Below are 14,090 nucleotides of genomic sequence, written 5' to 3' on the forward strand. Positions count from 1 at the left end.
GTGATAAGCCCCGTGACCCGAGACAAGATGACGGGTATGAAGGTAATATAGGGGGTGATGAGGATGGCCCAGTTGCGAGCGGTCAAGGGGTCAATGCGTTTCTGGATACAGATGACCAGGTCATAGTTCTTGGCCAGAAGGTACAGGCTGTCGCAGATTGCCAGACCTGATTTGATCGTGAGATAGAATAGGATTCAATAGTCACTTTTAGGCTCGTCGGAGAAGTATTTCATTAAGGGCGTCCGCATTAACTTTTAATTTTACATTTGCTGTACGGTGAGAGCATGTTTTTTTATTTTTTTATTTATTTTTTTAGACCCTTGTGCCGCCAAAGAGGTTCATGAATACGTTTCAACAGTCGTAACGTCACGTCCCTCGTAATAACGCATGGTAACTTAGTAACCGGCTCTAAACTATCGGAACATTGGCGGACGCCCTTATGAAATATTTCTCCGACGAGCATAAAAGCGTATCCAGAGGGGAAAACAAACGTTATAAATCTGATCATGTTTTGACTTTTACACATTCTGATCACAAGACATATGAAAAGTTCTAGCAAGCATGAAGAATAAAAAGTACCGATTTTCTTTGTTTAGAACCACGATGGCCGTAGTTGCTGGGCGACGTGACATCAGACTATTGAATCCAGTCGGGGACCTATAATAGGTCTTAAGGCGAGTGTCATACCATTCCACACAGACACAAAGACGTACATTTGACGTACATCTGATAAAGAAATCTTACCTGTATCCGGGATCTATAAGGATACCGTTGGTCGTGTAAGATGAGTGGTCTTCTGAATTATCGGGAGCCTCTCTCTCTCTCTCTCTCTCTCTCTCTCTATCTATCTATCTATCTATCTCTCTCTCTATCTCTCTCTTTCTTTCTTTCTTTCTTTCTCTCTCCCTCTCTCTCTCTCCCTCTCTCTCTCTCTCTATCTCTCTCTTTCTTTCTTTCTTTCTTCCTCTCTCTCTCTCTATCTCTTTCTTTCTTTCTTCCCCCCCCCTCTCTCTCTCTCCCTCTCCCCCTCCCTCTCTCTCTCTCTCTTTCTCTCTCCCCCTCTCTCTCTCCCCCCCCTCTTTTTCCATCTAGCTCCCCGCCCTCTCTCTCTCTCTCTCTCCCCTCTCTCTCTCCCTCTCCCCCCCTCTCTCTCTCTCTTTCTCTCTCCCCCTCTTTCTCCATCTCCCCCTCTCTCTCTCTCCCTCCCTCCCCCTCCTCCCCCTCTTTCTCCATCTCCCCCTCTCTCTCTCTCTCTCTCTCTCTCTCCCTCCCTCCCCCTCCTCCCCCTCTCTCTCACTCCCAAGCCTTGTATCTTAATCACCCAATTACTGGATTTTCCTTTCTATTCCAACGCCCCCTTGCCATTCATTGATTTTTAACCGATGACATTTTCAAAAATCAACTTAGAAAACGGTAAGGGCTCTCCTGAAGCCGGTGATCGTAAAATACTAACGAAAGAGTGAAAATGGAAAGGCTTCGTATGGAAACAAAACACACAATCGACGTTTCGGGTACAAACCCTTCGTCAGCACAACAATACACAAATAAACGTGGAAAACAAAATATTTGTTTTCCACGTTTATTTGTGTATTGTTGTGCTGACGAAGGGTTTGTACCCGAAACGTCCATTGTCTGTTTTGTTCCCATACGAAGCCTTTCCATTTTCACTCTTTCGTTAGTATTTTACAAAAATCAACTCGACATGTTTAAAAAGTCACACTGGAAAAATGTTCACTGAAGTCAATTGATAGAACGAAGTTGACGTCACTCGGGTATTTGTTTTTGTTTCTTGCCATCCACGTTTATGAGTAATTCTCTCTTAACAGTCTTATAAAAGTTCATGGTTACACAGAGTTATACTTCCGGATGTCAATGTTGTGAGCTTCTCAGCCAAAGCGCACACTATCTATACCGGGATTTTGTCGTCAGACCCAATCTAAGACAAGTAATGTTTGAAAATGTGTTCAATTATAACTGTTTTGTTTTGTTTTTGTTGTTGTTTTAATTGTTTTGTTTTTTGCTTTTTTTTTGGTTTGTTTTTCATTTTGTTTGTGGATTTTTAATTTTTGAGTTATGAAGAAATAAAAAGCCTTTTACAAATTATTGTTACAGTAAAGATAAATTCTAAATTACGCCCTTTCGCATCGGCACCATAAGATCCCGTCGCCTTAGCAGTCCATGAAGGAATATAAATAATTCATCAAACAATATGTCGGATGTCAACAGGAATCACCCATGTTGTCCAAGTGAGCAAATTGGGGGTTAATAATCTTACCCTAGGAAAAAAACAAAACCAAAGTGTCTAAACCTGGGACCTTCAGGATCAGAGTGCAATGCCTTACCACTCGGCCATTTCGCCCTCCGGTAAAGATAATAATGTCCAATAGAATTATTGAGCTTTATATAGCGCAATATCCACTAAATGTGCTCAAAGCACTTTACAAGGGGTCCCTGGTCAACAGCAACATTTAACATGTAGAACGGGACATGACGCCTGTTAGGCGATATTACAATTTTTCGGACAAAGACAACGCTGTTAACGGCCAGGTACTCATTTTACACCTGAGAACGGTGAGAGATCCTTTTCCAAGGACTCAACTATGCGCCTAGCGCGAGGCTCGAACTCAGGACCTTCCGATCCGAAAGCGAGTGTCATACCACTCGACCACATAGCCGCAATTATGAGCTTAAAGCGTTTTACAGGCGGTCTCAAAGTATCAGGACTGCTGTTCTGTGGAAAAACACAGATTTGAATATTTGGCCAGAAAACTCGTTCTTCAAATATCGATCCATTTAACTCTTTCAGCGCCATTCATTGGCTGCACTGTGCGGCCAGAGCAGAATGATGAAGATGGTGATGGTGTTATAGGGGAATGGTGAAAGTGAAGGATTCAAACGAAAATATTAGGAAGGTTGTTGTGATGATGATGATGATGATGATGATGATGATGATGATGATGATGATGATGATGATGATGATGATGTTTTGTTGATGCCATTTATTTTGTTTTGTTTTTTTGTTTTTTGTTTGTTTGTTTTTCGATGACTACAATGTTACTAGTGAACTGTGGAAGGAAATGACACAGACGATTATAGAGGCAGCCGAGGCGTCCCGATCGGATGATTAGGAAGCGAAAGGCCTTAAGTCAGTAACTCATACCTTTGCTTATATATTAGTAGTTGACACTACTTACCTATCAGCATGATGTTGCTGTGGTGTTTCTTTCTCAGCTTGATTAGAATGATCAAACTGAGAACATTTCCCACCAAACCAAATAAGGAAATGATGGGTTGGATGTAGCAGATGGTGATGTTGTTGACAAAATCAACCGTTTCCTTGGGCATGTCGACATAGTAACTGCTTTCATCCTCAGCAGATCCACCACCACCACCACCGCCGCCACCACTACTACTACTACTATTTCCATCGAGACCTCCACTGGTTGCTGATGATAATGATGAAGATACCGCTTCTTGGGTCATAGACAACATCATTGCAATCGAAACGGAAGTGGAAGTGACGTCATTCTCGCTCCCGTCTGTGATGCTGGAACGGTTGAGTGTTGTTGAAGACATGCTCTGAGTATAGAAAAAAGATTAATCGAGAAATTAGAAAAAAATGAGAAATAATATGAGATTTTATCAATTAATTTAACAATGCCTTTTCCGCCACGACATCATAAGATATCGTCGCCTAGGCGTTCCACGAAGGAATATAGATAACTCATCAAACAAGATGTCTGATGTCAACAGGAATCACCCAAGTTGTCCAAGTGAGCAATTTGAGGGTTAATAATCTTGCTCAAGGAAAAAAACGAAATTGCCTGAAGCGGGGCTCGAACCCGGGTCCTTCCGGGTCACAGTGCAATGCCTTAACCACTCGGCCACTTCGCCCCCTCAGATTTTATGGTGAGATTTTATAAATGACCTAAAAGAGTCGCATGCGCCGTAAAACCATAGATCAGTTAAAGATCTGAATAAGTGTGTATGAAAGATGGCCAGACAAAGCAAAAAGGAAAAAGAAAAGAAAAGAAAAACATCCAAAAAATAATGTTGACCTCGCCTGGGGATCGAACCTCAGACCTTCTGATTACCAGTTAACCGCCGTACTCTGGACAGACACATGCTATTTTAAAAATTGACCCCAAAACAATCGTCCTTCAAATATTGATCGATTTATATGACCTTCATCTTGGCAACAACAAAAAAAACTCTCAAACCTGGGACTTCAGCAAGACGTCACGAGGTCCCAGGTTTGAGAGTAGTGCCAAGATGAGGATCATAATTTAATATAAGTCGATCGATATTTGGAGAACGAGGTTTCAGGCCAAATTGTTTTAATCCATATTATGTCCTAGCACTTACATTTTTTTAATGTTTTTGCTGGGGTTTTTTGTTTTGGTTATATTCTGAAGAAAGGTTTTGTGTCGCCCGAAACGTTCGTATTGGGATAACTTTGTTGGATTTTTGTTGTTTTGTTTTGGGGTTCTTTTTCGTATTTTTAATTTTTAATTTGAAGCTGTTATATTCACGTGGAACAATCTAATGAGGAATGCCCAAGACCGTGATGAGTGGCGTTGAATCGTGAAGTCTGCATCCCGAGAGTCGCCCCGACGACCAACGGGATAGAGTGAGTGAGTGAGTGAGTGGCCTTCGTAAAGTTATGGCCTGATACTGACCAACAAATGACGTCAAAATGCCAGTTTTTTGCCACAAAAGAAAACAAATCGTGAGTTGTATTCAATAGTTCAACCAATGAAATAACTTGATTCCATGAGCACTACTAACGACAACTCACTAGGCGGTGCAAAAACCAAATAATGACGTCAAAATGCCAGTCCTTTTGGATTTCAGTATCAGGCTATAACATAACGATGGCTACGGTCAGTGAGTGTTATAGATAGTTCGAAGTTGACGTCACTGAGGTCTTTGTTCTTGATTTTTGCCATCCGTGTTTATGAGTAATTCTCACTAAACTGTATTAACCTGACTATAAACGATCATGGTTACACAATGTTTTGTGTTTTAGTCTGTTATACTTCCGGATGGCAATGTTGTGATCTCCTTAGCCAAGCGCATACTATCTATATTCATTTTTGTTAGATACTTTTTACAGCCCATAACTCCGAGCAGGTTAGAAAAAAATATATGAAAAAAATGTGTGTATGAAGCAGTGTCAGACAAAACAAGAAAGAAAAAATACAAGATAAAAAAAATCCCAATAAAATCAAGACTTCAGCGACATTCGAGAGAGAGAGAGAGAGAGAGAGAGAGAGAGAGAGAGAGAGATAGAGAGAGAGAGATAGATAGAAAGAAAGAGGGAAAGAGAGATAGAGAGAAAGAAAGAGAGAGAGATAGAGCGAGAGATAGAGAGATACAGAGAGAGATAGAGAGAGAAAGAGAGAGAGAGAGAGAGAGGGAGAGAGAGAGATAGAGAGAGATACAGAGATAGAGATAGAGAGGGAGAGAGAGATACAGAGAGAGATAGAGAGAAAGAGAGAGAGAGAGGGAGAGAGAGAGGGAGAGAGAGAGAGAGGGAGAGAGAGAAGAGAGAGAGAGCGAGAGAGAGAGAGAAAGATAGAGAGAGAGATAGATAGACACAGAGAGAGAGAGAGAGAGAGAGAGAGAGACTGAATATTTGGGGATGTTTGTTTTTCCTGTATTTTTGTTTCCTATTTTGTCTAGTCATGTTTCATACTCAACTTTTTCAGATCTATCTTGATCTTATTCCAGTGCCTGCTCCAAAGGAGGACGAAAAGTCGTGACATCAATAAAACAATTTTTAAAAAAAATAGAATTTCCTTTATTCATACCATAGAGGAAATTTGTCTCTAGGGTCTATTCCAAGGGAAGCCTGGAGTAACCCAGGCGTCAGCCGCAGTGCAACGCCGCAAACTGAGCTAGGGCGAGGTGACTTGCTCAAGGCCATACAACAACGTAGCGGGTATTCGAACTCGGTACCTTTCGGGTACGAAGCAAAGACTGTATCAGTGAGCCACGCTGTCCCATAAAAAAACCATCCCAAAACCATCTGCTCTACCCTTTTGGTTCCTAAATCCTTGGAAGTGTGTATGTAACCAGTCCTTCAGAGTACTAATAATAATGAATAGGTTACATAAAAGTGACATAATACTCTTCAACAGTTGTAACGTCACTTCCTTCCTAATGACGCATGGTAACTTAGTAACACTGGCTCTAAACTATCGGAACAATGGCGGACGCCTGTATGAAATATTTCTCCGGCGAGCATAAAAGCGTATCCAGAGGGGAAAAAAACCATAAATATGATCATGTTTTGACTTTTACACATTCTGATCACAAGACACATGAAAAGTTCTTGCCAGCATGAAGAATAAAAAGTAATGATGTTCTTTGTTTAGAACCAAGATGGCGGTGTGACATCAGACTACTGAATCCAATTATTTTAGTTATTGAAGGATGTATAGGCCGATTCTTAGGATAAGGGGACGTAAAGGAGCGGCTATGTGGTATGACACTCGCTTTCGGATCGGAAGGTCCTGGGTTCGAGCCTCGCGCTCGGCGCATAGTTGAGTCCTTGGAAAAGGCTCTTTACTCACCTTCTTTCACCGTACTCAGGTGTAAAATGAGAACCTGGCCGTTAATAGCGTTATCTCTGTCCGAAAAAATTATAACATCGCCTAACAGGCGTCATGTCCCGTCCTAAATGTTAAATGTTGCTGTTGGCCAGGGACCCCTTGTAAAGCGCTTTGAGCACATTTAGTGGATATTGCGCTATATAAAGCTCCATTAAAAAAAAAAAATTTAAAAGAACGAGGATGGATGATCAGCATAATATATTTAGACTAGAAAATAAGATGTCATCATTCTAAAAACCAGAAGATGAATAATTACACAAGGTATTTATCCAGTCCTCTGATGGATTGGTAGACACACTTCCAATGAGATTTGAACCAGTATTTTGACATCACAATATTGTTCAATGTAAAAAAGTAATAAACAAAAATGAATATAACAGCTTCAAAGAAAAATGAAAACAAAAATACCAAACTCGGAACGTTTCGAGCTCAAAACCCTTCTTCAGCCAACAACAAAAAATAAAAACATAAACACATTTATTTGTAAAAAAAAACAACAACCTAGCTGGACGTCTGGGTGAGTTTGTAGTAATATATTTGTGTTTTTATTGTTTTTGTTGTTGGCTGAAGAAGGGCTTTTAACCCGAAACGTTCCAAGTTTGGTATATTTTATTTTCCATCTTTTAACCTGTTATCTCTATTTATTTTTTTTTTAGTTCATTATATTTTACAGTCCACAACTTCTAACAGTTTAGTATTCCCTTATGAAATTAAGGAGCAGGCACCGGTGTAAGATAAAGAACTGAACAAGTGTGTATGAAAGGTGCCAGACAAAGCACAAAACTCTGTGTAACCATGAACCTTTATTATAGTCTGGATCATACAGTTAAGTGAGAATTACTCATTAATGTGGATGGCAACAAAAAAAACCCCAAAAAACCCAATAACAATGACCAAGTGACGTCAACTTCATTCTATCTATATGAAAGGTGCCAGACAAAGCAATAAAGAAAAATACAAGAAAAAAAAAACATTCCAAAAAATCAGTTGACCTCGACTAGGGATCGAACCTCAGACCTTCTGATTACCGGTCTGAGGTTCGACCCCCAGTCGAGTTCGCCTGATTTTTTGGGGATGGCTTTTTTATTTTATTTTTTTTTTGTATTTTTCTTTCTTGCTTTGTCTGGCACCTTTCATATAGATAGAATGAAGTTGACGTCACTTGGTCATTGTTATTGTTTTTATTTTTTTTTTTTTTTTTGCCATCCACTTTAATGAGTAATTCTCACTTATCTGTATGATCCAGACTATATATAGTATGCATTTGGCTAAGAAGGTCACAACATTGACATCCGGAAGTATAATTGGCCAACACACAAAACTGTGTGTAACCATGATCGTTTATAGTCTGGTTAATAAAGTTTAGTGAGCATTATTCATAAACGCGGATGGCAAAAGGCAATAACAAATACCTGAGTGACGTCATCTTCGAACTATCTATAAAATTTCATGGTTACACAGAGTTTTGTGCGTTGGTCAGTTATACTTCCGGAAGGCAATGTTGTGAGTTTCTTAGCCAAGCGCATTCTATCTAGATATCTATACACTTGTTCAGTTCTTTATTTTAGCATTCACTGTAACTCGGTTTTTAAAAAATATGAACATTTCTAACAGCTTGTCTCTAATTTTATTGGTGTCTCTTACTCACGCGTGTTTTCTGATCAGGACCGTAAAATGTTCCGAATGAAATCGCGATGAGGCATCCGGCCTTTTATCTTATCCTAGAAACTTCTCGATCAATAAGTTGATAAATACCTTAACTACCTTACTCTGAGAAGTAAAGAACAAAAAAAAACACTTTTTAAAAAATTTGACCAGAAAACTCGTCCTTCAAATAACATCAATTCTAGGAAAATGACCCTCATCTTGGTAAAAACTCTCAAACCTGGGACTTCAGTTTAGTGTCTATGGTTTGAATGTTTTTGACTAAATGTGGGTCATTTAAAACAATGGATATTTGGAGGACGAGTTTTCTGGCTTAAACTTTTTTAATGTTATTTTTCGGAGCATGACAGCTCTAATAAGCCCTCTGTTAGTGGCGATTCACGAATCTGGCCGAACTCTGAAAAAAAAAAAACCGTATTTAAAAATTTGGCTAGAAAACTCGTCCTTCAAAAATCGATCGATTTAAATGACCCTCATTTTGGCAAAAACTTTCAAACCTGGGAGTAAGGAAGACTTCTCGAAGTCCCAGGTTTGAGAGGTTTTTTTTGCCAAGATGAGGGTCATTTAAATAGATCGACATTTAAAGGACGAGTTTAATTTTCTGGCCAAATTTTAAAATACTGGTCTGTTTTTTTTTCCGGAGTACGGCGCTAATGACATTTTATTGAAGGATAAAGCTAATTTACGGGGGTGGTGTGGACGCACTGTAATAATTTGATACAAACGGGTAAATCTAGTGGTTTTTTCTTAAAGTGTGTGGTAATGCCCTGAATGGATAGAAGGAACGAAATTGAAGTCACTCAGCTCTTTATTATTGTTTTAGACAGCCATTTCAATGATTAGTTCTCACTAAATTATATCAATCATCAGACTACAAACGTTTAAGCTTACTTTTGGTTTTGTGTGTGATTGATTGTGTGTTAATGTGTGTGCGTGTGTGTGTGTGTGTGTGTGTGGTACGTTAAATTAGGCTGGCGGATGCTGTGCATATTTTGCCTGTACGCATAGCATCAACAGAATGAATGAAATTGACGTCACTCGTCACTCGGCTCTTTGTCGTTCATTGGTTTTAGAGCGCTAGTTCGCATGCACTAAAGTCGCTTTTATCGTGGCTCTCGGAATCTCATAGCATGATCTCAGCCTTTGTAAACTCATAGCCTGATCTCGGCCTTCGTAAATTCGTAGTCTGACCGTAGCCTTCGGAATTTCATAACATAGTCCCAGCCTTTGTAAACTCAGAGCATGATCCCAGCCTTTGGAGTCTCATAACATGATCTCAGCCTTCGTAAACTCATAGCATGATCTCAGCCTTTGTAAACTCATAGCATGATCTCAGCCTTAGGAATCTCATAGCATGATCTCAGCTTTGGTATAGTCATAGCCTGATCGTAGCCTTCCTAAACTCATAGCCTGATCGTAGCCTTCCTAAACTCATAGCCTGATCTCAGCCTTCCTAAACTCATAGCATTATCTCAGCCTTGGTATAGTCATAGCCTGACCGTAGCCTTCGTAAACTCATAGCATGATCTCAGCCTTTGTAAACTCAAAGCATTATCTCAGCCTTCGGAATCTCATAGCATGATCTCAGCCTTCGTAAAGTCATAACTTGACCGTTGCCTTCGTAAACTCGTAGCATGATCTCAGCCTTTGGAAACTCATAGCATGATCTCAGCCTTTGTAAACTCATAGCATTATCTCAGCCTTCGGAATCTCATAGCATGATCTCAGCCTTCGTAAAGTCATAACTTGACCGTTGCCTTCGTAAACTCGTAGCATGATCTCAGCCTTTGTAAACTCATAGCATTATCTCAGCCTTTGTAAACTCATAGCATTATCTCAGCCTTCGGAATCTCATAGCATGATCTCAGCCTTCGTAAAGTCATAACTTGACCGTTGCCTTCGTAAACTCGTAGCATGATCTCAGCCTTTGTAAACTCATAGCATGATCTCAGCCTTTGTAAACTCATAGCATGATCTCAGCCTTCGCAAACTCATAGCATGATCTCAGCCTTCGTAAACTCATAGCATGATCTCAGCCTTTGTAAACTTACAGCCTGACCCTAGCCTAGCCTTCGTAAAGTCGTAGCTTGATTATAACCAAATAATCACGTCAAAATACAAGCCGAAGACCACTAAAAAAAAGCAAATCGTGAAATCATTCGCGGACCGCGAGGACGAGAGACGCATGCGCACAACCAACATGATGTTCTCTCTCTAATAACTTTTCCGCCTGTGACGTCACAGACTATGGGTGACGTCCAATCAAGTGACGCTACTCTTCTGCTAATCTCATTCTGTGTGTGTGTTTGAATGTCTGTTTGTCTGTTTGAATTTCTTGAGATTAAAAAAAATTACAGATTTTATCAGTAACAAACAAAAATGAATATGATAGCTTCAACAACAAAAAATACCAAACACAGAACGTTTGGGCTCAAAACCCTTCTTACGTTTTCACTGTTTGTTTTGTTTTGTTTGTGTGTGTGTGTGTGTGTGTGTGTGTGTGTGTGTTTCTTTGTTGTTGTTTTTTCTTCTTTTTTTTTCTTGTCTTTTTTTTTGTTGTTGTTTGTTGGTTTTGTTGTTGTTTGTTGACTTTGTTGTTGTTGTTGTTGTTGTTGTTGTTGTTGTTGTTGTTGTTTGTTTGTTTTTATCTTTATTTTTTTTTTTTGGCTCAAGGAGGTCGTACTAATGGTTCTGAAGGACTACTTCTTTTTACAGAGAGATTTATAACTACATAATGTTTTCAATCAGAAAAACAGTCCTTGAACACATCTTGGAATAAATGTGACCCTTCGCCTCAAAACGGTATTAAGTCGGGTTCGTAAAGTTGTTGAAAATTGAATTTATAGCCAGAAATATCAGATTTTTGTTGAGTGTTTGCGATTTATTTAGGAGAATGGCAACCATATTTTAGGGTGCTACTGCCAACATTTTATATTTTTGACCAGTTTAACATTAAATTCGGCTTTTAAGCATGTGGTTCGTTCCGACATAATACTGTTTTGAGACGATGGGTCACAAATATCTACGGCCCTTTAACAAAAGGATTCTTTTATTCCATGACTCGTGCGATTGATGGCCTCCTCTAAGATAAACAATTCCAGAAATAGGAAGTAGCAGACTTATCCATACAGAATACTCTTCAACAGTCGTAACGTCACTTCCTTCCTAATGACGCATGGTAACTTAGTAACGCTGGCTCTAAACTCTCGGAACAATGGCGGACGCTCGTATGAAATATTTCTTCGGCGATCATAAAAGCGTATCCATAGGAAAAAAACCCATACATTTGATCATGTCTTGACTTTTACACATTCTGATCACAAGGCATATGAAAAGTTCTAGCCAGCATGAAGAATAAAAAGTAATTAGTTTCTTTGTTTAGAACCAAGATGGCCGCCGTTGCCTGGCGGCGTGACATCAGACTACTGAATCTAATTCTACAATGTAAACGGAGACTGAAATAATATGGAGACGTGAAACCCAGAGGCTCCTTCCGTATATGGGTGTCTGTCAAGGTCAAGTCGGTAAACACAGCATTTGTGGATTGATGCTATGTGTTTAAATAAAATACACATCATTAACCCACGCTAAAGATAGTTCGAAGATGACGTCACTCAGGTCTTTGATATTGTTTTTTGCCATCCGCGTTTATGAGTAATTCTCACTGAACTGTATTAACCTGACTATAAACGTTCATGGATACACACAGTTTTGTGTGTTGGTCCGTTATACTTCCGGATGGCAATGTTATGAGCTTCTTAGCCAAGCGCATACTATCTATATCAATCGTACAAATCCACACAACAAAAGTTTTTAGATAGTATGCGCGTGGCTAAGAAGCTCACAACATTGCCATCCGGAAGTACAACTGGCCAACACACAAAACTATGTATAACCTTGAACGTTTATAGATAGAATGCGCTTGGCCAAGGAGTTCACAACATTGCCATCCGGAAGTATAACGGACCAACACACAAACTCTGTGTAACCATGAACTTTTATAGTCTGGTAAATACAGTTTAGTGAGAACAACTCACAAACGCGGATGGCAAAAACAATAACAAAGGCCTGAGTGACGTCATCTGCATACTATCTATAGTCTGGTTGAAACAGTTTTGTGAGAATTACTCATAAATGCGGATGGCAAAAAAACAATGACAAAGACCTGAGTGACGTCAACTTCATACTATCTATTGTCTGAGAGAATTTGGTGAGAAGAAATCACATCTGAATACATAGAAAGTTGCGTAAACCCGTGCCAAATTTCAATTGTATTACATATTATTATAAATATTACGAGTAAGAGGATGTTTACCGACTTGACACGATCTGGCATAGCTTTGCATGGTCTGCTGTTAAAACCCTATTGCCAATACGCTTCAACAGTCGTTGAACGTCACTTCCCTCGTAATGACGCGTGGTAACTTAGTAACAGGCTCTAAACTATCGGAACAATGGCGGACGCCCTTATGAAATATTTCTCCGACGAGCGGCATAAAAGCGTATCCAAAGGGGGAAAAAAAACATGATAAATCTGATCATGTTTTGACTTTTACACGTTCTGATCACAAGACATATGAAAAGTTCTAGCCAGCATGAAGAATAAAAAGTACCGATTTTCTTTGTTTAGAACTACTACGGCCGTCGTGGCTGGGCGACGTGACATCAGACTATTGAATCCAATTCAGAAGTTCCGCGTCTCTATATATGGCCGTCGTCTCCGATGTAAGTAAGTTCTGGACTAATATTAGAACACAAGGAACGAATGTTAAAGTTGATCGACTTTTGTTGAAGTAAATCAGTTCACTGCCGTACTCTCTGTAAAGACACGAATTTAACCCTTTCCATACCAACAAGAGGAAAATCGTCGCATTCGTTACGATACAACCAACCTTTATCTTATTCAAATTTACTTTGTACGTCATAAAACTAAAAGAAAATTAACAAACAGTGTTTTGTAGAGCATGTTTTGCTAAAGAATTTATGTGATGGCAAAAACTTCACTGCTATCATTTCAGAGTGATAAAAAATATATTTTGTGTTATTATGGTGTGAAATTATGGGGAAAATCCTGAAAATGGCTGGTAAGGAGAAAGTTAAAAATTTGGCCAGAAAACTCGTCCTTTAAATATCGATCTATTTAAATGACTCTTATCTTGGCAAAAACTCTCAGACCAGGCGAAGTCCCAGGTTTGAGAGTTTTTACCAAGATGAGGGTAAGTTAAGTTATCGATGGATATAATTTAAAAGACGAGTTTTCTGGCCTATTTTTAGAATACGAGTCATTCCACAGAACGGTAAGTGACGGGTTTAACTCACTCAACCCTAACACCGACTATATCCGTAGTTGACCCGGGTTACTTTTACCCCATGCCTATTTATTGCATTTTTTCTGAAACAAATTACAGGCGTAGTATCAAAGCTAATGGGTTTTTTTGGGGTTTTTTTTTTTTACATGTTAATGATAGTTGAATAAAACTTTCTATGCACATGCTCATTTTTATTACATTTCTTCCAATTTTGAAAAGTAGCAAAATTCTCTATGATTGAGCGTTAAAGGAAAACGTGAGCTTTTTTCACACATCAATATTCACTTATTGATACATTGTGTACTCAAAGCGCTCTAGGCGGTTTACCATTTATAAGCTTCCATTAAAAAAAAAAAAGTCACTTGACAGTAGACTCGGTCATATTATTGTGTTTTCGGATCTAAAATCTCTCTCTCTCTCTCTCTCTCTCTCTCTCTCTCTCTCTCTCTCTCTCTCTCTCTCTCTCTCTCTCTGTGTGTGTGTGTGTCTTTTTTTTTCT

The 14,090-nt window shown here is 39.3% G+C and overlaps 1 protein-coding gene across 2 annotated transcripts in view; it reads right to left on the reverse strand.

Moving 5' to 3' along the window:
- Positions 1-14,090, reverse strand: part of LOC144980707 (FMRFamide receptor-like) — a 41,130-nt gene that overhangs the window by 20,726 nt on the left and 6,314 nt on the right. Inside the window, exons 1-3 of one of the 2 annotated variants that reach the window (XM_078928424.1) lie at positions 12,896-13,027; positions 3,195-3,579; positions 1-166 (exon numbers count right to left, since the gene is read on the reverse strand). The exon at positions 1-166 is cut by the window's left edge and continues 55 nt beyond it. In XM_078928424.1, coding sequence (XP_078784550.1) covers positions 1-166; positions 3,195-3,576 — 548 coding nt within the window. In that variant the 5' untranslated portion in view covers positions 3,577-3,579; positions 12,896-13,027. Of the gene's footprint in view, positions 167-3,194; positions 3,580-12,895; positions 13,028-14,090 lie in introns of those variants that run through there. The other variant, XM_078928423.1, reaches the window with a different exon arrangement.

This window comes from Berghia stephanieae, chromosome 10 (genome assembly GCF_034508935.2).
Source record: "Berghia stephanieae isolate SIO BIC M18660-M18661 chromosome 10, UCSD_Bste_1.3, whole genome shotgun sequence".
NCBI classification, from domain to species: Eukaryota; Metazoa; Mollusca; class Gastropoda; order Nudibranchia; family Aeolidiidae; genus Berghia; species Berghia stephanieae.